The sequence below is a fragment of the Pagrus pagrus genome, assembly GCF_965226575.1.
Source record: "Pagrus pagrus genome assembly, chromosome: 1".
NCBI classification, from domain to species: Eukaryota; Metazoa; Chordata; class Actinopteri; order Spariformes; family Sparidae; genus Pagrus; species Pagrus pagrus.
In genome coordinates this window covers 34817325-34842693 of record NC_140185.1, presented here as the reverse complement: position 1 = coordinate 34842693, position 25369 = coordinate 34817325, and the positions used below count along the sequence as shown (strand labels likewise).

Genomic DNA, 25369 nt, shown 5'->3' with positions numbered 1-25369 from the left:
GCAGCACACACAGACCCCCGCCAAGAAACCAGGCAGGCATCAACACTCGTATGTCTCCATCCTCTGTCGTCTACAACCCTCCCTCCAGCACATGCGTCCGACTCCTCCTTTGCGTTGCCCTTGCTCTCCTGATCTTTGACCTCTCCATCTGTGAGCATCTTCCTGTCTCTCTCTCTCTCTCTGTATCATCTCCCTTTCTACATCTCCTCTTGTCTCACTCTCACTCTTAACTCTCAGTACTGATATGCAAAATGTTCCTGAAAATTTCAGACAACAAAGGTCTGTGGCCAGACAATAATGGACATTAGGGCAGCTTCATTCAATTTTTATTTTGTATTCTTTCATGTTTCCTGACAAAACTTATTTGTCAGCTATTTCATGCAATGTCTGCTAGTGTCAGATTCATAATGTTTAGAAGTAGTAGTAGTAGTAGTAGTCGTAGTAGTATTAGTAGTAGTAGTAGATTTTTTTTAACATAATGCCCAATAATGATATTAATCATCACGATATACAATTTAATAATGCTGCTAGTTTGAAGAGTATCCTGATAATTCCTGAGTTCATTAGTTAAACTTTAGAATATAGTTCATTAACATAAAAAGATACCGTATTGTAAACATTTAGATGCGCAAACATGGCTCATTTTAGAATATATTTTGTGATAAATATGTAAATATAAACGTTTAAATTTGCCTGTTTTTTACTTGCTATAACAAAACAATACAAGTTAGCTTGCTTTGTAACTTGCAAAAACGATAAGTGATCAAGTCGATCACAAAGGCTCTGGCACATACCCAACTGTAAGATAAGATACATTTTAAAAGTATTAATTATCTGCTGGTTTTACATCTCTCAAAGTGTTTCAGAGGTAGAAATCTGAGTGAAATGTGCTAAAAGTAAACAGTAATCCTGTCATTATGCTACATCTTCTAGCTAGAGCGTGTCATTTTCACCCCCATTGTAGGTTTTTTGCCATAAAGGCAAAATGGCAGGACTTCAAAGCGATCTCTGAGGATGAGCTGGTGGCAGGAATACACAGGTACAGCTTTGCCAGGAGGCTCAATTTCCCGTTTTGTTTGTTGAGTTAATCTTCCACCATTCGGGGGGTTGGTCTCACTGTAGGGAGCTAGCAGGTAGCTGTTCAGTTCAGCCTCAATAGTGTGCTGGTTTGTTAGACCAGAAGTAGCAATAGAGTAGGAGTTTTGAAAAAAAAAAAGCTGCAGAGTGTCGTCTGAACTGGCTGGTGGAGCTGCAGCATCCCCTCTGCCTCCCCCCGATGCAGTCGATCTGAATGTGAGGGTAGCTTCAGACGTGCGCTGCTATGACATTCATCCGGCATCTGAGCCACAGCTCTGGATTAGCGATGCCATGTTCAGGAGGTCACCGGTGGCAGCATCATTATATTTCTCATTCAGGTAGATGATGATGGTAGCTTTTATGGCCTTGGTGAGCCCTGAGTCATGATGAGTCTCCTCCTCTTTAAAGAGCTGCAGCACAGGTTTCAGGTGAGAGACACTCAAGTAGGCTTCAGTGAAGTCAGCAAGTGGATTTAGAGCCTTGTGGATAGACTCCAGGTCATCAATGTCCTGCCATGAGAGAGCCAAGTGCCGTTTTATTTTTTTCAGGTGATAAAACCTTGGCAGTGGCTTTCTGCACTAGAGCTGGTGTGATTATTGCATGGCGGGACCCCCACTTGGTTTGTGATTCTGTGATGACCTTGTGCTCGGATAGTTCGAGCGCCTCTTCAGCAGCTACTACTTTTCTTTCTCTGGAGTCTGAAAACTGCTGACTTGCTATTTCGCATTTATTTCTTCTGTGTGGTTGACTTTGAGATCTATCCATATAGAGCAAAAAGCGTCCAACATTTTGAATCATTATTGACTTAAATGTTTATCACAATCCTGTATCAGGATCATTTTATCACCCAACCCAGTTTAGAAGTAATTTCAGGGTGGATTACTGAGCAGAGATGCTTGCACACAGACTTGAAGCATGTCTGCCCTTGTGTTCGGTCTTGTAGCCCACACACACCAGTTGAATGTGACAACCTGATGAGTGCATCTCATTTTTCAGGAGATGGTAAAGTTCTTCTTCTTCTGTAATTGTGTTCTCTCTTGGGTATCCAGGTCTGCCTGGGTCTACCTTCTTTTTAGGGACGGAATCTGCATAAAGTCAATTTCTAACAGAATTATGGATTACTCCCTGTTCAGGAGTCTGTGTTTTCTATATTTTGAGCCCAATAGTATGCCAGTGTCCTTTGCAATTTAGATTTTGCCTTTAGCGTCCCCCTCTCAGTCTCCATTTTCTCCCTGTGTGCCTCTCTCCTCCCTCTCTCCCGTCTTTTTAGTCCACTGAATCTGATTTTTCTGCATGGTGTCAGTGCTGCTGCCAGTGAATGCTTCTTTTATTTAAGAGATTTGGAGCTCCAGTCACCACTAATGCCGCTGCCATATTGTACCAGCACCCTGCTGTGGCTGCTGCTAATGACATTCTTTGTGTCTCCATCCCCGTGCTTTGCCTCCTCGTCTCCTCCTCCTCTGGTCTGAATGGAGGACTTGTCATGTGTTGCCATCAAAGGAGGACGAGAGGCAGTGAACGCAGCAGCAAGCAGCTTCCCCCCTTCCTCCTCACTCTTTCTCTCTCACCCCCTGGGATGTTTGAAGCCACTTCTGTATGTGTGTGTGCACATGTTTGAGAGACAGCATACATTAGGCCATGGCTGAAGAATGCGTATGCATATGTATGTAAGTGGCAGCATATATTAGGCCAGAGGGTGGCGGGCATTTTGTGTGTACTTTTGTGGGTGTGTGTATGTTGTCAGTGAGCGTTCAGTAACATTGACATGGTAAGCAGAGGCTGAAGTATGTGTTTGTGTGTGTGTATCTGTATGTGTGTTCACGTGCACCTGTCAAGCGGATGTCATGTCGAAGAAGCACCGAGTCTCCTGGACTCTCACAACCCTCGGGCTCTCAGCCTGCATCCCCTCCACCTCCCAACCCTCCCATCACCACTTTGGGAGCTTCCTGCTCCTACCTGCCTCCACTTACTGTTTTGCACTGATGCACTGCATTGCACACACAATGAATTCAATGCTAATGAGTGGATGGTACCAAGGCATACTACCACGGACACACAAACTCTGCGGTTACTGTACTTCTTCTGAGCATATTAGTCCATCATAAAACTGCTCTATGTGATAAGCTGAGTATTTCTCAATCAGCCACATTGGTGGTGAGGCAACTACCGGTTGGTTTTCATTGTTGAGAAATCTGCAGATTATTATTTACATTTTGTAATTATTCTTTTTTCCATGAAATGTGATATTAGGAAAAGAGAAAAAATCAACATGACAACTTCTAAGAGCCTCAGTTGATGTCTTCAAAATGCTTGTTGCAATTAAAAATGTAGGGCTGCAGCAAACATTTATTTTCATTGTCATTGAATCGATTAGTTGGTTGGTCTAAATGTCAGATAATGGGCGAAAAATGTCAATCTTTTGTCCATCGTTTCTCACAGTCCCAGATGAAGTCCTCAAATGTCTTGTTTTGTCCACAACCAAAAATTATTTGACAACATGGGAATGAGACTCAACAGTCAACTATCCTTCTCTAGAAACGTACATATATTTGCTTGAATAGTGGCTAATTGAATAATTGTTGCAGCTCTAGAAAAATGGGAAAGATTTTGCTTCTTTGCTTAAAAAATGGACTCAAATTATGAATTGACTAACAAAGTTGTTAATAGCTAATTGAGTCATTATTTCAGTTTTACATGTAGGTCTTGCTCTCTCTTAACTATAATGTATTTAGGCCATTTATTACTGCCTGGTGCCTGCCACTGTAAAAAAATTATGCATATGAAAGGATGAGACTTCTATTGTTTTTGTTATCAGTATTTCTCCTTAAAGACACTTGAACCAACAATTAATTTATCTAACAAGCTTTTTTAATCATTTCCAAACTTTAGATTAACTCAGCGCCCGCAATGTCACACTGCCTTGTTAATTTGACAAGTAAAGAGGATTTTTAAGGGGCCACTTCACCATGAAGTTGAGTTAAAATGAGTTAATTGGTCATCATGAAGAGTATCTGTGAAATGGTTGTATTACAATTTTGGCTCTCGAGGTAGCTCTCTTAAGTCTGAGAAAATAACTGTGATGATGCCATGATTATTCGAGATCATGACAGCTGCTGTTGAGTTGCATTGTGGGAAATGTATGGTCCACTGATTTTTGGATCTTGACCCTTACCAGGGACAAAAACACAGGATATCACAGCCTTTGCTGCTTAGATTCTCTGTTTTTCTGTCTCTAACAAGTCCCATAACTTAATGAAAATGCAATGCTAGATTGCTGGACTAACCCTTTAAAATGTTTGGTTACGCGTTTTTATTGAACTCCTTCTTTTTTGTAGACGGAATGAGACTTTACTTTAGTTTTTTTTTATTTATACATGTTCTTCTAAATCAAAACAGCATACACCCCTCGAGTGGATACATCATCCAACATCGGCCAAATATAAACGAGGAAATCCTGGAAGAAAAAGTAGTACAAGCAGGACCCCCTCACAGCAGGCAGACTCTTTAATGCAGCGTCTCCATAATGTATGCGATGATGAAAACGACTGCAGCCTGCCTCCGCCTGCATGGATATTGAGAGGATATAAATAGCCGGGCCTGAATGAGTGTGCGCTGAGACTGGAACCACAGCACACAGAGCTCAAACAATAAGCTGTCACCGCTACCCTTCCTCCCCTCTGCTTTCTCCAGTCCAGCAGCCTCCCAGAGCTCAAGAGAGAGAGAAAGAGAGGGAAGCGGGGGTTCTCTCTCTCCCTCTTCCTTTCTTTATTCCACTTCCTGCCTCCCTGCTTTTGTAATCTGTCATCAGCGGCGAGCCCGAGCCTGACAGTCACTAGTTACGTCAGAGGGGCAGGCAGAAGGGCTGCCTGTCTCCCCACCTGTCTGTCTGTCTGTCTTTGGTGGGAGAGGTTTCTCTGTCACGCTGTTCTATTTTTCTTTCAGTTAGATAAAAAATAGGGGACGCTGGCTTTGGATTAGACACGCACATGACTCCTTTGCTCTTCTGCAACGAAAGGATGTGATTTCTGATTTGGTTTTTCCCCCCCACCGTCTCAGTTTAGCATTCCAGTAGGCCACCCCGGTGCTCTTTGTTGATGTTCCTAGTCACATTCAGGAGATGGTGACACAAATGGTGTAACAAACACATTCAGACTGATTCAAGCCGTCAGGTTCTCAGTGATCTCGTTACAAAAGCGAGCACTGAAGGTTGTTAGTTCAAATCCCTGAGCTGTGTGGTAAATCTGTGTCTGGGAAATGTCATCAATCTTGCATTCCTCTCCTCCCTAAACGGTTAACAGAGAGATACTTGAGCTAGGCACTTACATCTAATCCCTGTAGTGCAGCTGCTGGTTGATGCTAGGAGTCAGTGGTTGTGCTGGGCAGCATTTTCAAGTTAAATAAATGTTTCAGACAACCTCACCCCAGAGGAGTGCATCTGTCTTTCTTTCTGTTGCTGCCGAGCCGAAGAGAAGCGAAGAGCAGGGAAGAGAGTTTCCGTGGCATAATGAAACGGCATCTCAGCCTAAAAAAGGTGGACATGGCTAGAAATGTTTCATGTGGCAGATGGCAGAGGCAGGCACGCAGTTGTAGTGATTGAGTAAGTCGCAGTCTCTTTCAACTTCCCTTGATAACTTCCCTTACTCAATGATCTTGTCCTTTATTATTTACCATCCCTTGCAGCTCTCTCCTGTCTCTCTGCTCTACTTGAGATTTCTGTGTCCCTTCCATGCACCTGCTTGTACCAGAATACTTACACAACTTTAGTTTGCTTCCTGCTATAATTTAGTTTCCTCCCTGATTTCTGCCATCTCTCTCAGGATTAAGAATAGATCCATACTCCAACATCTCTCTCTCAAAAATCTCATTTTTGTTGGTTTGAAAGGTTTGACTTGATAGTATCCTCTATTTGCCTAATACAGTTTAATGAATACCTGACAGTTGAAGGTACTTCATTATATACTTTAATTGATTTGCATTATACTGCAGCCTCCTTATGTGCCAAGCAAAAAGGGAGCAGCTTTCACAATATAAATGATACTGCAACATCTGATGTTTGACAAACTGGTGTGCTTGTTAGCAGCGTTGGAGCACTACTTTTGTTGTCCATCTAGGAAAGTTAATATTAGATTTTCGCCCCTGCGTGTGGTTTATATCACCTTATATGTACTATATTAACTTTGGTGCTGAGCGAATGTACACAAAACAATTTCACGCACGTCTAACTCCATCCTTGGGGAAACGCTGACATGATATACAGTAAAAATTACATTTTAATATATTCTCATCATCAATATTGGTACAACGCAATTCTCCTGAATCTGACACCTTTTTTTTTAACACCATTATCCAAATACCGGATCAAATTTATTAGATTTGTGAGATGAATCAAAGTTTAACTGGGAGAACATGCCGTGATCCTCTCGAGAGACGACTCGGAAATCTTTTTAATTGGTCAGAACCCTGGTTGTGACGTTGTATTACAGAGCGGAGTTTATCCCTCACAAATGATCTTTGGCCGAGTACCAACATCGGCTGCAGAGAGCAGACAGACAGGTTTCATTTTGCCGTGTCATCAAGTTACTCTACCATTAATTCAAGAAAATGATAATAAAGAAAGGGCTGGTTATTGGATTTATTTTAGCTGATATTCTGTAAGATACGTTCCGATCTGCCCCATCAGTATCGAGGGATCAGAACAGAAATTTCATGTCGATTTCGACTCTTTTTTTTTTTCCTTTTTCTTTTGAAAGAACACTGGTTTTGTCTTGGTAGAGAAACTGTGTTGCATGGTGCTTTTGCCTCATCCCTGCACTGAACACCGTCAGTGTAATGTGATCATTGAAGCATGTGGAGGCCCAGTAGCGACGGCCTGCTGTGTCGGGAGACGGCTCAGCGAGATGAAAAGAACATGAGAGGACACTGAGGCTCGTTACATGTCTGAAGATCCAACTTCCATCTCTGGGCACATTATCGCTCTTAATCTGCGCTAATTGAAGCCCACTTCCTGGTTCCCCTCACATAGATGTGCTCGCACACATTAACATGGCTGCAAGTGCAGGGAGAGACACAAAGAGAGGCTGCCATGTTGTGTGTGGCCACTTTGATATTGCTCTTCTTTAAGTACAGATACAGCCACATTGTATACCATATGCTTTGTTGCTTTGTCTGTTCAATACAGTCTCTGTGGACGAGTCCCCATGCCAGTGTGCCGCTGGGTAACAAAATCAAAGAGGTTAATTAAAACTTACCCTTACATTTTCTGACACTTGGCCACATATGAGATGACTGTTCAGATCTGCTTCTACTATTCATCTGTCAGCCTTTTGGCCTTGCACTCTGCTGTGATTTATGAAGACATATTCTTGGTAGCCACAGGCTTTTAAAGGTTGTCTGTAGTTAGGGTTCTTTATAGCTGGACTTGCACTTATCATTGGTTCGCACTCAAAATGACCTTTTGAATTTCTTTTGATCAGCCTGTATTTTTCATCCACAACACTGTTACTGGAAGTCAAAGCGCAGCACAGCTTGAAGAGCCGAGTGTTCAAGTAGATGAAGGGTTTATCCCGTAATTAAATAGTGAAAACATGCCTGTTCTGTCAAAGATAGACACCAGCACTCTTACATGCTCACTAATTGCAAGTGCCTGCCGTCTCGGTTGACTGTCTGTAATGTAAATGTGAAGCAGTGACAGAGGTAAAATGCAAATTTTCGTTGAATATCAAACACGGCGTCCGCACTTTTTTTACACACGTCTTCATTTGCATATTTCCAACCATGGGTGTCATATTTGTTCCCTGTGGGCTATGGACTCCACCTGACTCGCCTCATCATGTGGTCATCATTTGCTGTTGTAAACAGGCCTGCTGTCAGGTAGTTAACATATCAGGAAACGCAATATAGCCACAAGTCATTTTGTTGTTGACAGTTTCATGCTGTCCACTAGGACAGTTTTTTGTCAATTTGACTGTATATTTCCATACTTTTGTCCCGTTTCTTTTTAGCCAGTACGCTCGACAATACAAACTTTGTGCTGAGCCTGAGTCAGAGTTTGTTAGCCATAGCTTCACTGTACTTGTGATGCTTCCTTCACGAGTTAAGACATTGTTGCTGGGATTATATAAAGTCTGTGTACTGTATATTATATACCAAATATTGCCAAACAATGCTGTTAATATAGATGTATGTTAATTGTGGTTATTTCAGAAGGAAGTATGGTTGTCCAGGCCTGTTTACATCCTTACAGCTTTAGCCAAGCAGTCAGATCATACAGGAAGGCAATCAGTCACAATCAGGTCTGCACTTAAGCAGATGTTTATCTCTGTGTCTGCACCTGAAGTCTGCTGAACATACTGTGGTTTTTCTCAGTTAATCAGTCAGCTATAGAAACCAAAACCAAAAAGCAAACATCTGACTCTGGCCTGAGGTCGTCAGGTTGAATGCTGCTTTATCCACGTTCACATGTGAATTACTCTGAACTCCCTTACATCTGCATTAACCACGCAGATGAACAACAGATAGGAAATAATTCAAAATTACATACAAAGTCTTGTGGTTACTGAGATGGCCTTAATTTCATTTTATATGCAACGTTGCCTGCCCATACCTGTTGTCCATCCTCTGTAATCTATGACTAAGTACACATGATTGCACATGACATAACATAAGTATTGATTTGAGGGTTTTACCATGGTAGAAAAACTAAGTTTAAAAACTGTGTTCTTATCGAACCAACACACAGCTTCGTCACAACTATGCAGCATACAGAGATCTTTTGTGGTGTAACTCGACGAAGCAGACTTGGAATCTGATGGGAATGTTGTTTACTCATTAATGTATATAAGGCTGTCCCTTGTTTGGTGTGATGGGAGCTGTTGTTTAATGCTGGCTCAGTAAATTGAATTTCCCTCAGGACAATGAATAGCATACTGATTTAAACAACCATGTTTCCTGGCCAAGATGAATTTCACCCGAGGTAAAAGTAGACTTTTACGACCTCTGGTTGATGGTAGATGTTGTGTCAGAGTGCAGGCGAAGAGACAACCCCGATAGCTGTGATTCTCTGGGTCGAGTGTCAGCGAATAAGAGCCGGATTAGAGTGGATCATGAATTGTAAATTGTGATTGCTACTAACGCAAAGATATTAAGATAGAAAGCTCTCGACTTCATCACAATACAAATCTGAGACTACTCTATAATCGTCTGTATTGTCCCAGGATCAAGTCAGTCTCTCAGCCAGTGTCAGAGCAGTGTAACTCTTCTCAAATATAACTACATAAAGAGAAGCAAATTACACAATAAGACGTGTGTGATTAATCTCTGCTCAGAAAGAAAAGGATACGGCAAGCAGAGACCCAAATGAATCATATCGCACTACAGCATATCTTTCAAAGGAAACACATTTGTCAGTTTCAAAGTTACTTGATTAATCATCTATAATTTAAACGGTCTTTTAGTATTTCTCTTTCAAGTAAGTGAACCAGCAGCAACGTTTTGCATCACTGCCCCCTCTCCCCTTCAATGATGGATTTCCCCCGATATGTGAGGTTAGGAGAATTTTTTTATCTTTACAGCCTATCTCATTCGAGTTGGAAGAGACACCATTGACCGTCTTGACAGAGAGGATTTGCGTTTCCAAAACCTGTTTGACTGCTCCATACAGTTCTGCTTTGTGGCTCACGGAGCAGTTTCAGGATTCTGGATGTTGGTGTAGTACAGAAACAAAAGTTTGCTTTATTCTCAAAGCATATTAAATATGTCTTAGAGGCACAGAGCAATGGAATTTTAATGAGGTGAAACAATCATACAGGACCACAGATTCACTTTTATCGCTTTCTTCTCGATTCATCAAAGCAGCTACAGAGCAGGAGGTTGCAGCGCAGAGAAGTGTGCAGGCAGTTTAAGTAGAACACATTACTTGTTATGATGAAAATGGCATATTAGACACGAACAGAAGTAATATTACTGTCATCTGGCACTGATGTGACAGCAGCCTTTGATGTAACGCTTCCCGGTGTGTTGCCACGATGCTGTCACCAGCAGCTCCTGTTGCATAGGCGGAGAAGATGAGGAGGAGGGGAGTGGAGAAGGAAGCGATTTCCACTCATGTTTGACACATCGGCTGGAGTGAAGCTGGAGTCAACTACAGTGTGTGCTTTGATGTGTGACCTTGGCATATGTAGAGCCATACACTGTAGTTGGACTGTTTATTAATCAGATTTTAGTTTTAGTCGCACACTCAGCGCGTCCCTGATCATGGTTGGAATACAAATAACATCCGCTGAAAGCTTTCGCTCAAATTCAAGCATACTCACACGCAGCAGGTGAAAACCCTTGTGCCATGAAGCATTGCTTATATTCTGTTTATATGTAAACCATCAATTCAAGAGGAACAACTCACTGCTGCAGTAATAACTATATCAGAATTGTAAAACCTTGTTTAAAGAGACATAAACTGTTGTGCAATATCTCGACTTCCTGGCTTCTTTTGTCTTCTGACCACGAGGCTTGCTGTGGTGGTTGATGTTACTTCTGGTACACGGTTTTCAAGTACACCGATTATATTTCTTGCCCACCGTCGCTTTGCTTTATTTTACATTTAGTTGGATCATGGATGCTACAGTCTACTCCACGCAGCAGCATGTCCCAGCACTGAGAGCAGGAGTCACATTTCACTTATCACCAGATGAGTGTAAGGAGAGTTGACCGACAAGGTGATAATTTGTTGTCAATTTGTCGGCAATATTTCAGGTATTAACGTCAGAGAGGAAAAAGGGAGATCGACAGATAGTGAGCATCTTTTGTTGTTAAAGCCTGCTGTTATCAGTATTCTTTACCTTCAACTTATTTGTTCAGTTCTTATTGTCCTTGTCCCTAGCTGTATGTCTATTTCTGTATTAGTACACTGGGAGCATTGTAAAGCTGGACTCAAATTCTGTAGGCATACTTGGCCAATAAAGCCTGATTCTGATTTTGACAGATATTGTGGCTGCAATATGAGCTACAATTATGCAAAGGGTTTCTTGGATGTTCAGGACCAATTTCAACCCAATCCAGTTTTTTAAAAAAAAGAAGCATTTGGCGAGGCAACAAATTGCAGCTCCTGCTATTTGGATATTGCACTCGGCCATATTGTGATTTTAGTAATGTTTCGATTAATTATTCAGCCCTGGTGACCACTAGTAACTGTAGCAACATGCCAAAACACAAGCTGCCCATTTATTTATTTTTTCCTAATGCAGTGCCATTGTTGGTCTGCACACAGTCTTGGATTTCTACAAAGATACTCAACAAGTGTGATGTTCAGTAAACAGTAACATAACACCTGGAGGAGTAGTACTACTCACACCTTCTCCCTCAGCATCAAACATGTGCGGTATCACAATGCATTCATTTACTCTATGGGTGTTGGAACCTTATTGTTCTCAGTGAGAAACTCAATGAAGTGTTGGTACCCAAATGCCGACAGTCTGCTGTGGAAAAATTGAATTGAAGAAGAACTCTTTTCACTCGCGGTCTTTACAGAGCACCACTCGACTACCCTGAGGAGAGCGATGTGAGCAGGGCGATGCTGAAGCTCTTGAATAGCTTGAAGGCATTCCTGAGCACTGGAGAGAGATAAGAATAGCACTCACTTGTCTCTCCTCTATTGGCTCGCTAGCGTGGTTGTGGGTTGGTGAGCCGCGCTGCTCTGTTCCAGCAAAAGACGCAAAGAATGGCAAAGGGAAAAGAAGCGAGTGCCCTCTGGGTGCAGCAGAGCAGCTCGGCCTCGGATATATTTGGCTCTGTCAGTTTGCATACAGATCTGCAATGGTCTGCAATTAGGCTGCTTCCTGTTTCAACACAGGATATGGAAGTGCTGTGAAGCTTGGCCATAGATGCTCAGGGACCATGCGAGCCAGTAGCCCGGCCCTCTGACGGAGATGCATAATTTTCATGGCTCTAAAATTACACAGAGCACTGAGTTACTTTGTAAGTGGAAAACAACTGGCTGATGCTTTGGTGGACAAAATGTTACTTTCCACGAAAACAGGCTGATTCACAGTAAAAGCTTTGGGCTTTTATGAGTTGTATCTACCTCCGACATGCAGGGAAAATCAAACGGAGGGGAGACGTAACAAAAAACCACATTTTTAACTTGAATAATTGAGTTTTGAATCACGATTCTGTTGCTTGCATTGTTTGTGTTCTGTGTTTATTGATCTCCTCTGACGTGACGCTGATGAGGGTGTAGTCTGTCTGAACAGAGGCAGTGACCAGAGTGCCCATGCTCGCATTGAACCCCAACTATAACCCCTCCCTCCCTCATACGAAGCACTGGAAAATATGCGTCAGCTACTTCCTCCTTCTCCCTCCCATTTCAACTTCCTGTTCTCTTGGCCGGTCGGAAGCGAGATGCTTTGAATGGAGGCTACTGCGAGAGGCCTTATTCAGTAACTGCTCCGCCTTCAAACTTGTAAATATTTAGCATGCTGATACAGATTTACAGTTGTCTGGAATTAAAACTTTTTAAGGCCTCAGCCACAGACTCAGCACACACCCATCCACACGCGGACTCTTTTTGTACTCCTCACTCATAGTTTGTCTCCACGCTCCCTCTGCTCCCCCTTCTCTCTCTCGGCAGCTCAGTCTCTCTCTCTCTTTCTCATTTCTGTCACTATATCAAGGTCACCTTTGAAAGACTAGTAATTTGCTGCCAAGACACTTGACAGACTTGGCTAATACCAGAGAGCCTCTTCCTCTCATTTACGGTTACAGGATTTCAGATTTTGCATCCAATCTGTATAATACTTCCTAGATGATTAAAGAGGTAGAAAGTCTCCTTTAAGCTAGCAGCGTATGTTTTTCCTATCCCTTCATCAACAGCTAACTTTATTTGTTGAAGGAATGAAAGTGGCATACATATAATGAATGTATTTTTGTCATTATTGCCCTCACATCTCTTTGCACAGTTTGCACAGACACCATGTTTTGTGTTTATAGCAGTTGAGCTACACTCCCCAACTTGAGGAGAAGCATAAACAGAAGTAAAAACAATGTCATGTAATTTGAGAGCCAAACAGTTGGAGTGGTCATTCTTCTTCTGCACGCCTGCAGAGAAAAATGTTGCTAAGCTTGTGCTTCACTGTGACCTGCTTTTTGTGGATATTTCACAGTATTGGTGCATTTATCCCCTAAAGTAATCAGATTATTGATTATGCCTTGTTTTGTTCTTACAGCTCTGATGGTACTAGCTGAACAGTGACCGCTACCTGCCTGAGGACACCTGCTGCCCAATTCCCTTCACCATGTCTGGGATGCACGTAAGTGAAGCACACATTGCATTTTTCACATGTAGCGGCCGAGTGTTCAGGTTTCTAAGTGTGCAATTTAAAATAATACCCCATTTATATTTCATACAATTACACACATCTCAACAAGAAGTAGATAATCAGCATCTGTTGGTGCCACACCAGCAGAACGAGGTCAGGAGGGTGTGTTTCTGCAATCTAGTTACATTTTTAACTGTGATTCTGCAGATTTTTTAGATATAAACAATATAAAATAACAGCAGATACCATCAGTTAAGAAGAAGCCAAAAGATAAAAGTAGGTTTTAAGGGGAGATACTGAGATTGCCTGCCTGAGATCCACAGCTGGAGGGCCCGGACAGCAAACGCAAGGTCACCTTTGATCCCGAGTCGGAACCATTACCAAGGCCCTGCCGAAAGGATCTCAAGCAGGATCATAGGAATTAGCAGTTCACAGTTATAGGCCTGAGCCTGACCGGTCAAGGCTTTATACAAGCAGTAAAAGTACTATAGTATAGTATCGCTTGACATGTAAATATATATGCAGTTTGCTTTATGAACAACAAAACAGTTCAGGTGGTCCAGTCTGCATCACCAGTACAATCTTAATAATTGTAATATAATTCCCTGTCGTCAGTTCTAACACAACTTGTGTCTTCCTGGAGGATAATATTCTCCATCACAAGCTGTCAGATTTTATTACTGTTGTTTTAATAAACATGACACAAAGTCACACACTCTTCATTGATCTGCTGAAGGTTTCTAACATGATTGATCTTTTTTTTTTTTTTTTCTTCAAACTTTTCCCAGAAGCATTACAGAACGCAAGAATGTCATCATTGTTGGCTTGTGTAATGTCCTCTGTCACTCCTCTCAAAACTGGTATTTCCCAATTTACTACAAATCTGCAACCCAGACAGCACTTCATTCACTTGAAGTCATACTTCCAATGGGTAAATTGAGGAAGTAGCCGCAACTAACAGTCAGTTCCATCACCAGTTAATCAGCCAGGTGGTCGATGAATTGCTAGGTCTGTAAAATTTGTGACAGAAAGTAGAAAACTTCGACTTGGAGAAGCTGGAAACTGAGATTTATTTGTGTTTTTGCTTATTAATTATTAAAATCGTTGGTGAATTAATTTTATTTAGTAATCAACAGACTGTTTCAGCAATATGTTGCATACAGTATCACCACAGATGCTGAGAAGATCTGTAAAAATATGCACCATTGTGTTATATCAAAATATAAAGAAATAAAATCAAACCTTAGTAACGTCTGTAATATGTGTCGACTTCACAGCGACTGCTTGACTGAATAAAAGTTAACTAACATGCACGCACTAACACAAATGTGTGAATATTGTACATGAACATGCAAGAGCATCAGTGCAAGACACCGAGGTGCTGAAATATCTGTAGTAATGTATTAATGCACACTGCTGGTGCACACACATCCATCAAAGTGTCTGGCTCAGTTTTAGTGGTTTCACATTACCTAGCTGTCTCGGTGGTTAAACTAATGCCTCTCAAGTGCTAGTCTCAGAGGTGGATTACTTTCCCCTCCTGCATCCGCTGCCTTTACATGTCCTTATTGCGTCAGATTGATTTATCTGTCTCACAACAGCGCTTCACTACAGTCAGGTGAAAATTTCAGAAAAAAATTCAAATATCATCACCTTTGTCAGAATGTTGTAAGACCGAGGCTATGATCCAGCTAAACCCGTTTGATGCTCCACCGGGTGTTATCACATTAAATACGAGAATCCGATATTTTCCCATGTATGAGTCAGGTTTTATGCTTTGTACTTGACTACCTTTCTGAAGTTCTGACTATGTTTGAGAAAGCTTCTGAATATCAATTAATAATTCATGTTGTTATCTCACAATCAATAACCATATCAGATTACTCAGCATATTTTCAGCCTCTAGACCCCGACAGGAAATGCTGTGGTGTCTAGCAACATAAATGCATTTTGGATTCCAGTCTGGCTTGTGATTGATTTCGTTTCCAGATCTATCCAGTGGGTTTCTGTAGGTCAAGAGGTCACAAAATGTTACTGACACAGCCGTATGACCCACTGGTAATCTTACCAACCTGTGACCAAAAGGTCAACAATTCAGTAAGTGTTGTGCATCTATCAGCGTCCAGCCATCCGGTGAAAAAGCAAGCAGATAAAGTAAACCACCAGCTGACCTGTAGGTCACTCAGTAGGTGAATAAATGTCAAGCAGTAATAACAAACTACATCAAGTTGACCTCTGTGGGAAGATGCTTAGCATGTGAATATGTCATTTTTTAAAAGTTGGCAGATCCGAATAAAACTGAAATAATTAGTGGCTCTTTCCAGTGAAAACCTGTGTTGGCTCCAGCCTGTGGTTTTTCCCCAGTATCTTTGTGTGTTGCACTAGGCTACATTTTAAATTACTAAAATCTCCAACAGCAATACCCTCTCCATTTTTCATAAATAAAGGGTTCAAGTGAGCGCAAGGAAAATAATAACCGTGGAGAAGGAAGGTTTTGTCTGTATCCACATCTCCCTCTGTCACAGTCGTCACCACCAGTGGTCCAAACTCATTATGTAGCATCGGCTGAGGCAGCATCAGACACATTCAGCTGTACCTTGTGTTGTCAGGAATATCGCAGCTTGTACAAGGACCTCATCCAGCTCAAACACACACCTGCCGCTTTGTACTCCTGCCTTCTCATTTCATCTCATTCACTCCATTGTGGTTCGTTTTTGATCACACTACTGCACTGATCCAACAGCGCAGAGGGAATACACCAAGCATCCTTATCTTTCTGCCATTTACATGTGCATTTCAGGCGTGTAGCTGCCATTTTTACAGTATTTAGAGGGATTGACAACCGAGCTATATCACTGTGATCAATGCTCCTTCCTCTCTGTCCTGTGCGATGTAGGCACCATGGTCGAGTGGCACAGAGTGTGTAGCCAAGTACAACTTCCAGACTGCCAACGAACAGGACCTGCCTTTCTGTAAAGGAGATGTACTGACCATTATCGGAGTCACCAGGGTAAGAAGGCACTTTATACTACATTAGCTCTGCTGCTATCGTGGTCAAATAATTGTTCTTGAGAATGTATTAAGAGTTGATTGTTGAAAAGCTTTTTTAAATTACTTCCTAATGAGGTATATATGATCTAAATATGATATTTTATAGCTTTTGTTTCTTCAGTTTCTGATCATGTTCTGAATATTGAAACAAATATACAGAAGAAGAAAAAATGGGTGGCTATGCAGGATACGACTATGTCATCTTAAACCTACAGGACAGTCTCACAAACGGTACCATTGTTAACCTACTTAATCTAAATTAGGAAAGGCCATGACACCCCCAGCATGCATGTTTCTACTTTACCCACATCAACATCAGCAGAGCTAAAGTTGTCTACTATTCCTCATATTATTCACTTTTGTGTTTTTTTACCCGAAACCAACTCATAATAATGATTTCCGACTGAAAGGACAGCTTGTTCTTCCTCTAGCCTGAAATAGCCAATACAGCAATTTCACATGGTAAATGATAAATGGACTGGCATTTATATAGCACTTTTCCAGTCTACTGATCACTCAAAGCGCTTTACAACACTTGTCACATTCACCCATTCAGATACTGATTGCAGAGGCTGCCATGCAAGGTGCCAACAGGCTCATCTGGAGCAATTTGGGGTTCGACATGTAGCCGGGGGATCCAGGGATCGAACCACTGACCTTCAGATTACTGGATGACCCGCTGTAGCTGCGGAGCGACAGCCACCCCATATAAATAAAATGATTCAGCAAGCAGTAACACTGTAGTAAGATTACTATTCAGATTCTTTGTATTGCATTCAGGTAAAATCTGAACCAATACCAGTGGTTCCTGTTAGCAGCAGGCTCTCTCTGGCGACTGGTGGAGCTTCAGATATCCAGCAGTCCTCAGTGCCTGCATCCACTCTCCACTAGATTTCTAACCCCACTACCTCACCTCTGTGTGTTTACAGTGGGACAAGCGGTACAGCGATGCTCTACAGAATGACTTCACATCGATAAGTAGCACCAATATTAATGTTGTGTTGTCGTGTGTTTGGTTGTTTCAGGATCCGAACTGGTACAGAGCGAGGAACACAGTGGGCAGAGAGGGCACCATCCCGGCTAACTATGTCCAGAAAAGAGAAGGAGTCAAGTCCGGAGGGAAACTCAGTCTTATGCCGTAAGTACCACGAGGGTAATGGAGGGGAAACCCAACATTTCGTGTCTGTGTGTTTGTTTGGACATTCTTGAATGTTGAATGTATTTATGGAGAAACAGATACACTGATTTGAGTGCATCACAACACGTTTATTCACGGTAAGGAAAATTGTAGGAAAATTATGTTGCAATGCCGAAGTATAATACAGGAAGATAAACAATATGCCGCAGTAATCAAAATAACCATTTTAACTGGTTGTGTGTCCTCTACATATTGGCCACATGTGCTCTTTCCTTCTCAAGCGTGTGAACAAGTTGTTTTACCCTCGTTCGCTTCGGTCCCCTGCAGCGAGGGGAAAAAAGAAGTGCTGATTTCAAAAGTAAGCCATGGCATCAAAAGATGGAAACTCCATCTCTTACAGCCTTTTGGTTTGTACCGTGTCTTCTCTCGTCTGTGTCTTTCTGCCACCGAGGCCAGGCACCAGCTGCACGCTGCATTTGAATCAGGCCCTTTGAAACGGCAGCGATTTCAAAAAGAGGAAAACATAACGAGAGGCATATGCAAATGAGGCCAGACAGGAAAGCTGAGAGCATACAAGCTGCTACAGTATCATCACATGGCTATGCGATGCTGTCATCTGAAAGCTTTTGTGTGCATCCCTCAAGTGGTAATAAACAAGTATTAAAACTTCACAGTTGAGGAGAAAGTTTTTCATTTCAGCGTGATGTGAGGAAATGTAGGATTATAAGTAGGAGACATGTTGCCCTGTCTACTGTATTCAAATTAATCGAGCAGGGTTCATAAAGTTAGGGGTTGTTTTTTTTGTGCTTCTGCGCTGTTACAGAAAACACTGTTAAGTTGTCAATTGTTTTTGTTGTTGTTGTTGTGGGTTGGTCCTCTTATTTTTCCCAACAGACACATTTAACTTGAGATTTTCAGGGCCCTGCCTTGTGCGGTTATGCTGATCCATCGCATTGCATTATAACCCCAGGAGGAAGTCCATACATCCTAAAGGGAGTGTGCTCTCTCCAGATACAGAGATCAAGTCTGAGGATCAAACTTTAAGACAGTCATTAGCATGGGAGTTAACAGTAGCTCAGCAGTGCTTATAGAGCTGGTGGTATGTCACTGTAACATCAGCAGGAAACATTTAAATAGACTTTTGACCCTCTTTGTCTCACTTCATCAACTGCTGCTGAAAGCTTTAACCTCTCCTTCTGCCACCACTCACACTGCCTGTCCACACGGCTTTAAATATGGTCATAGGGTCATCCAGCTCTGGCATGATGACCATGTGTGTGTGAGTGTGAGTGTGTGTGTGTGTGTGTGTCTGTGTGTGTGTGTGGTCTGAAGAGGAACTTTAAACTAGCCCCGTCTAACGATGACACACAACACAATAGTTTGAAATACTAAACTCAGTGGTGGATTTAGATTAGATTCAGCTTCAAGTTTCAACATTATTATTTATGTTACCAAATTCTCATTACAATGTTTTTGAAAGAGAGAAATTAGTTTTGCTTTAATTTCACTGGAGCTGCAACAATTAATGGATTAATCAAAAGTAAAGTAAATTAATTGCCAATTTTTTGGGTCATTGATTTATATTTTTGCTTGAAAATGCTTTTGACAATTAAGTATTTGCTCTTTATAGTTTTGGAGAAGAAATTTTAATCACAAGAGAAAGATCTTCATAGACTTTTTTTTTTTGTTTTTAATTAAACAAACTCTCCTTGTTTTCATGACTGAACAAACTGAATAAACAGACTGACCTTAAAGGACAACACAGTTTCATACTGTTTTACTTTACTTTGTTTATATGTGGCGGACCCTGCCACATTTCTGGCCTTCAAACAGTGTTCTGGGACCTTATTTTCCTCTGAGAACAGCTTGTTTATTCAGTTATGGAACAAATGAATATTTCTGAGTTTGTATTATTACCTCATAATATTGTAAATATTACAATTCTGAGTTTGAATTTCTTTTCCAAAACTACAAAGTGCCCCTTTTAGCATGTAATTAAATTTTTTAGTCATTTATGATTGTAAATGAAGAGTCTTTGGGTTTTGAACTGTTGGTTGGACAACAGAAGCAATTTCAAGACGCCACTTTGGGCTCTGGAAAATTGTGTTTAGCGTTTTTCACAATTCGTTGACCTTCTTACGGACTAAACGATTAGTCAGTTAATCATGATAATACTCTGCAAATTACTCACTTCAGAAAACAATCTTTAGCTGCAGCCCTAGATTTTAGTAAAAGGAGTGATTAGACTCCCAAATATTTTGCATGGTTATACTTGGTGACCTCATGTCCTCACTGCTTCCTTTGAGATCACTGCATAGTTAACTGTTTGAAAAAAAAAAAAAACAGAAAAAAACCCCGCTCAAGTCATCAGAAGTCGTTCTTGTGCAGCCATTAGCTGTAACCCAGAGGGACTTGTTGATTTTTTTGTGTGTGTGTGTGTGTGAATCACTAACAGATGTCTGCGAGAAGACCTCTCCCTCTCCTCTGGCTTACATAAGGGTTCAGCTGTGGTCTACTGTCCCCTTGCTCACCCTGACCCATTGATACTCAGCAGTAGATACAGTCCTCGCCTCCCTCACTGGCATCCAACAGCTTGCTCTCTCTGCTGCCCCCATGTGGTAGACATCCACCTCACATAATAGCACCACCCCCGAAGAAAAGATGGGGTGTTCAGCCCTGCTCCACTGTTTCCTCCCTCCTACCTTGTCCCCACCAAGCTGTTTACCGCATTTTTGTGATTGTTCTATTTCAGTGTGATGTAATGTATAAAAACTGCAGATAATTGCCGCGGACAGAACAGCTAGTGTGCCTCCACCAAAGGGCTATGTGTGTCTCGGGGCCGTCCATGCTTGGCGCTCACTCTTGGATTAGTGGGAGTTAAGGAGCTGCTGTCCATCGGAGAAGCTGCCTGCACTGATCTAATCAACTCAACCCGTATTAAGCTGCTTGGCCACAAGGGCCTTTGCTGTCTGAGGAGGCCGAGTACCAAGAGGAAGAGGAGGAGGAGGAGGGAGTGACGGAGGCAGCCACAGCAAAACAGGCTAAATCAATTATAGCCGTTGATTACCACCCATTCACCGGCCAAGAAGGATAGAGATACCCTGTGGGCTGGGCCCGCTTTGCAGCTAATAAGACTTTCCGCACGAGGAGTGACATAAATCGATGGATGGGATGGTTGTGTGTTTGAGCACAGGACCACCGGTCATCAGAGGCAGGAATGAAGCATCTTACTGTATTTTATGTGAAGTCTAAGAAACATTACAGTTAAACATTTGAATTGACAATTATTTTACTGTTTAAAATCACAAAACCACAACGATGGTGAGAAATATTTCATATGTTAGCATGAAAGAGATTTGTAAAGAACATAGGTCTGTGATTTTCAGAAACCTGGATATGCAAGCTAGAGTATTTCAGTAGAAACCAGGGGATGATGGCATGTAATGACTAATCCAGGTGTCTGACTATTCTCTGCCGTGTTTGCAGGTGCCTCTTCAACTCAAAAAGACATTGTAGTTAGTTAGTGCAACACATCTGATGGTAAATGATGCGGTGATGATCACATTCAGTCAGAAGTAAGAGGCTGAGACCTGCACGCAGACCATCAGACATCTGGATGCTATAATGTAATTTAGGATATGAATAATCAAGTTTCTCTGTGTTTCATGTACACAGCATATTCCTAATATCAAAGCCAGGATACTTAAGTGCATGTAAGCACACTCACTGTAGTGCAGCTGTCTAATCCATCCATTAGTATCCTATAGATGTATCCTCTGGGGCCATATGGTGAGGGTGAGGCAGCGCTGTACTGCCAGCTTATAAATAAAGAAGCTTTATTTCTCCTCAGAGGATGTTGGTTTTTTTGTGTTTTTTTTAACTCTTTTATGTGTCGAATAGTCAGTCTGTCTCCCTGAACATGGTCAGGAGAGGGTGACTTGGTCCTGTCCCACCCACACCACCTTGTCTGCACAGTTTTTGCACTTTCCTGTTATTGCAGTCCCGTCGTGTCAGTTTCCGACTCTGCTTCAGGCTTCTTGTGTGTGTGTGTGTGTGTATGTGCACACATGCATGCATGAGCACTATGTTTCCTGTTGTTTGGCTTCAGGTACTTTCTCACTGACTCCTGGAGTCGGGACGGCCCCGCCCTCCCAGCGCTCGAGCTGAACAGACTGGAAGTGCTGCTGCTGCTGCCGGCTTCCCCTTACTGCCACGCTACAGTTTTTCACTTCTCATTTCAGAGGAGATCTGTGGGTTGTGATACGAAGAAGCGGATCCGTCTGTGTGGTCGAACTTTTGATTGAGTGTTGTGAAAAAGAAAACGTGTGAAAACTGTTTTTAAACTGGATTTAGGCCTATCTGATGCTGATGTCACTGACGGAGCAGATGAAGAGTTCAGTTGTTTTCCACAAGAACAAGAAGCAGCACATGGATCAGACTTGTCTCTTATTAGTCCTTAACTGTTACATTAGCTTCTATATTTGTGTGTGTGGCCGTGTGTGTGCAAGCGAACAGTACAGCTCAGTTTTTAAATCTCTTCATCTCTTTCTCCCTCTCTTGTCCTTCATCCTCTTCCTGTCTCCCCTACTTGTAGCTGGTTTCACGGGAAGATAACTCGGGAGCAGGCCGAGCGGCTGCTCTACCCCCCGGAGACGGGCTTGTTCCTGGTGAGGGAGAGCACCAACTACCCCGGCGATTACACCCTGTGCGTCAGCTGCGACGGCAAGGTGGAGCACTACCGCATCATCTACCACAACGGCAAGCTCACCATTGACGAGGAGGAGTACTTTGAGAACCTCATGCAGCTGGTTGAGGTGAGGGACCGCAGCATTTAGGCTCCTGCTGTTTCTGTGATCCCCATAATGCTCTTTAAGCCACTCATTATCAGCCCCAATCAGTTGGTTTGTTTTTAAATGTAATAATAGTGAGAACTGAAAGTGTTCAGCTAAACCACAGAGAGAGTAAACACAGTAAAAAGACAGCTGTGTGTAGGAAAATGAAACCTTTGACCACTGACATTCTGCCCACAAATGTCAAATTGTTTCATGTTGTTCATGATGTACTTCGTTTCTCTAGAAAGTCATTGAGATGTAGGACAACATGTTCATGCTGTGGTAAAACAGCTGCTGTGGTTTGACTTTAGAGCTAAAGAAACTTAGTCCACAAATCAATGCCACTCCGCAGGAAAAACATCTTTTAATCATTTTTCAAGCGAAAAAAGCCAAGTACTCCCCTGTCATTGCCTCTCAGATGCAAGAATTTCCTGCTAAACTGAATATTTTTAGTTTTTTCTCTGTCAGCTGGACAAAACATGCAATCTGAAGATGTCCCGTTGTACATACATTCAAGATTCATCAGTAATTTAAAAACAATCATTAGCTGAACGCCAAGAAGACAATTGAATTTTCATGAATTGTGTCATGTAATATAGAAATCGACTTAAAACTTTATTTATACTTTTATCGGTATCAACCCTGAAAAAAACATAAGTAAGTACAGTATACTCAAGCACTGTACTTAAATATCCTTTTGAGGTACTTAACTTGTGTATTTCCAATTTCTGCCTCCAGATATTTCTACTCCAATACATTCATTGATAACTGTAGTTACTAGTTACTTTGTAAATTCAGATTATTCAGTGTTGATATTACGTGTGACATGTAACCAGTCTGATAGTGTTATGGGCAGGACATTGATTGAGACCACGGAGTGCTGACTACAGACTGAGAAAGATTGGTGGAGTAAAGCACACAGAGCCAAAGTAGTGCATTTTTAAATTACATAATTTTATCAGCAACTGGACAAAAATAAACTCACCAATAGCGTAAATCGGAAAAATGCTGATCCCAGTGATTGGCCAGGCACTCGGTCAATTCCTGGTGTAAAATGTTGTTTTCTACATGTTTAAACGGTCAGTAAACATACCTGTAGTTAACTTCCCAAAAAATAAATACTGTACTATGTTACTCATCACTGATTAAATCCTCCCTTTTGCCGCTGTACACCGGTAGGTCTTCATCATCAGCTGTGATTTTGACTGAAAGAACTAAAAAGTTTATTACAAATTGGATCTATAAGTCGGTGCGAAGTCCGTATTTCAACTCTCTTATAAATCCAATCTTCATGACATTATTTTATGATTAGCGAAATGAGGCGATCGTACAGCAGTATGATTACATAACTCTGTAAACACAAGACCCACACACTCATGCACACACTCACTGTCCCCGTAGAGTTTCCCTCAAAATCAGACTCGAGTACATGTTCATATTCTTCAAAAAGCTGTCTGATCCTCTCACTCCCTGCCTGTTATCTGAGAGCCGGTTCAGAGGAAGGACAGTGTGGAGAAGGCGAAGACAGGAGACACGATGGCAGAGAGAGGGAGGGAGGGAGAGAGAGAGAGAGAGAGGCCTTTCATCCGCTCAGATAAAGAGACGAGCAGGATTGGCGTCTATCACACTTTTAATTGGACCTCATCTCTTTGCCTCGCGGGGCGTTGGAAGTGGACAACAGGAATGTGCCAGCTGGCACCGAGACCATCTACATCCCCGGTGCATTCCTGTTATCAGCCACCCACAATCTCTATCTCTCTATCTCTCGATCCTTCTCACCCTCCCTCTCTCTCTTGTTCACACCCTCCAGGCTTGGTTCTGCCTCCACTTCCTTTCTCCACCTCCCTCCCTCCCTCCTTTCTCTTTCTCTCTTTGCGTTCCCTCATGTGTATACCTGGCATATTGCTTTCATACCTCCGCTCTTTGTTATCCATCTCAACCTCTTACTTTGCCTCCCCTCCCTGCATTTCTCTCTCCGTGTCTTCGTCCTCTGCCCTGCCTACATTCCCCTGTGTCTTCTCTTGTCTCTCTATAATAGCCTATGAGAGGATTCCTTGCATTCTTGCGTGTTTTTCCGGCTCGCTCACTGTTGCCCTGCTCTCATTGGCCTGTCACAGCAGGCTTCGCATAAACCTATATATACACATGCATAGTATACAACTTATTCATGCATATAGTGTGTATAAACTGACAGACCCAGGCCTCCTTTCTGCCAGTCACTACATTCATAGTGATGTTATGTCTGTCAGCCATGTATGCAGTCATACTGGTAAGGTGACATAGAGATGGCTCCGTATGGTATTTGCGAGGGTGTGACAGTTCGGTATTCAGCTACCATTTTGTGTTTTTACTCACTGTGATTACACCCTTCTTTGTTAATTATATATGAGCAAGAACCCAATTTATTCAGTGGCATTGTGTACTAAAAATACATTTTCATTACAACACAATTGAGTTTGATTTAGTTTAGTTTATCTATTTAAGAAGAGACGGGGCAAATTGATTAAAACACATTATAATACATGAGTTAAAATTAGCCAAAAGGCTCATTTTCACCTGTAATCCAATGGAAAAGGTGTTAAAAAGGCCTCCTGAAATATGACAAAGTAAAGATAATAACACAGGACATTCAGTTTAAACACAGGATGAATCAGTTAATCTCAGCTAAGATATTAACAGATTAAAAATGTGTTAACAACAATCAGAGATGGGCACAATCGCATAAAAAAATATCTTTTTAATGACGCAATTTGATGATTAATTGACAATCGGTTGTTAAGGCGACTATCAATTAAAGAAATCGCTATATATCTAGAAATAATCCAGTTTTTAAAAATGTTTACGACAGACTGACAGACCCTAGTTACACATCAGTATAGGCTCTTCTGGTGGCAGTGGAGCATAATTTAAGTCATAGTTTAACCCACAGATAGTAATAATAGTCATGTGTTGAACAGGCAGAT

At 41.8% G+C, this 25369-nt stretch overlaps 1 protein-coding gene across 1 annotated transcript in view; it reads left to right on the top strand.

The window, feature by feature from the left end:
• The window catches only part of cskl (c-src tyrosine kinase-like), a 45762-nt gene that overhangs the window by 13882 nt on the left and 6511 nt on the right, over positions 1-25369 (top strand). Inside the window, exons 2-5 of the mRNA XM_084367139.1 lie at positions 13293-13376; positions 16282-16395; positions 17462-17574; positions 22169-22388. Of these exons, the coding sequence (XP_084223265.1) occupies positions 13362-13376; positions 16282-16395; positions 17462-17574; positions 22169-22388 (462 nt within the window). The 5' untranslated portion in view covers positions 13293-13361. The remainder of the gene's footprint in view (positions 1-13292; positions 13377-16281; positions 16396-17461; positions 17575-22168; positions 22389-25369) is intronic.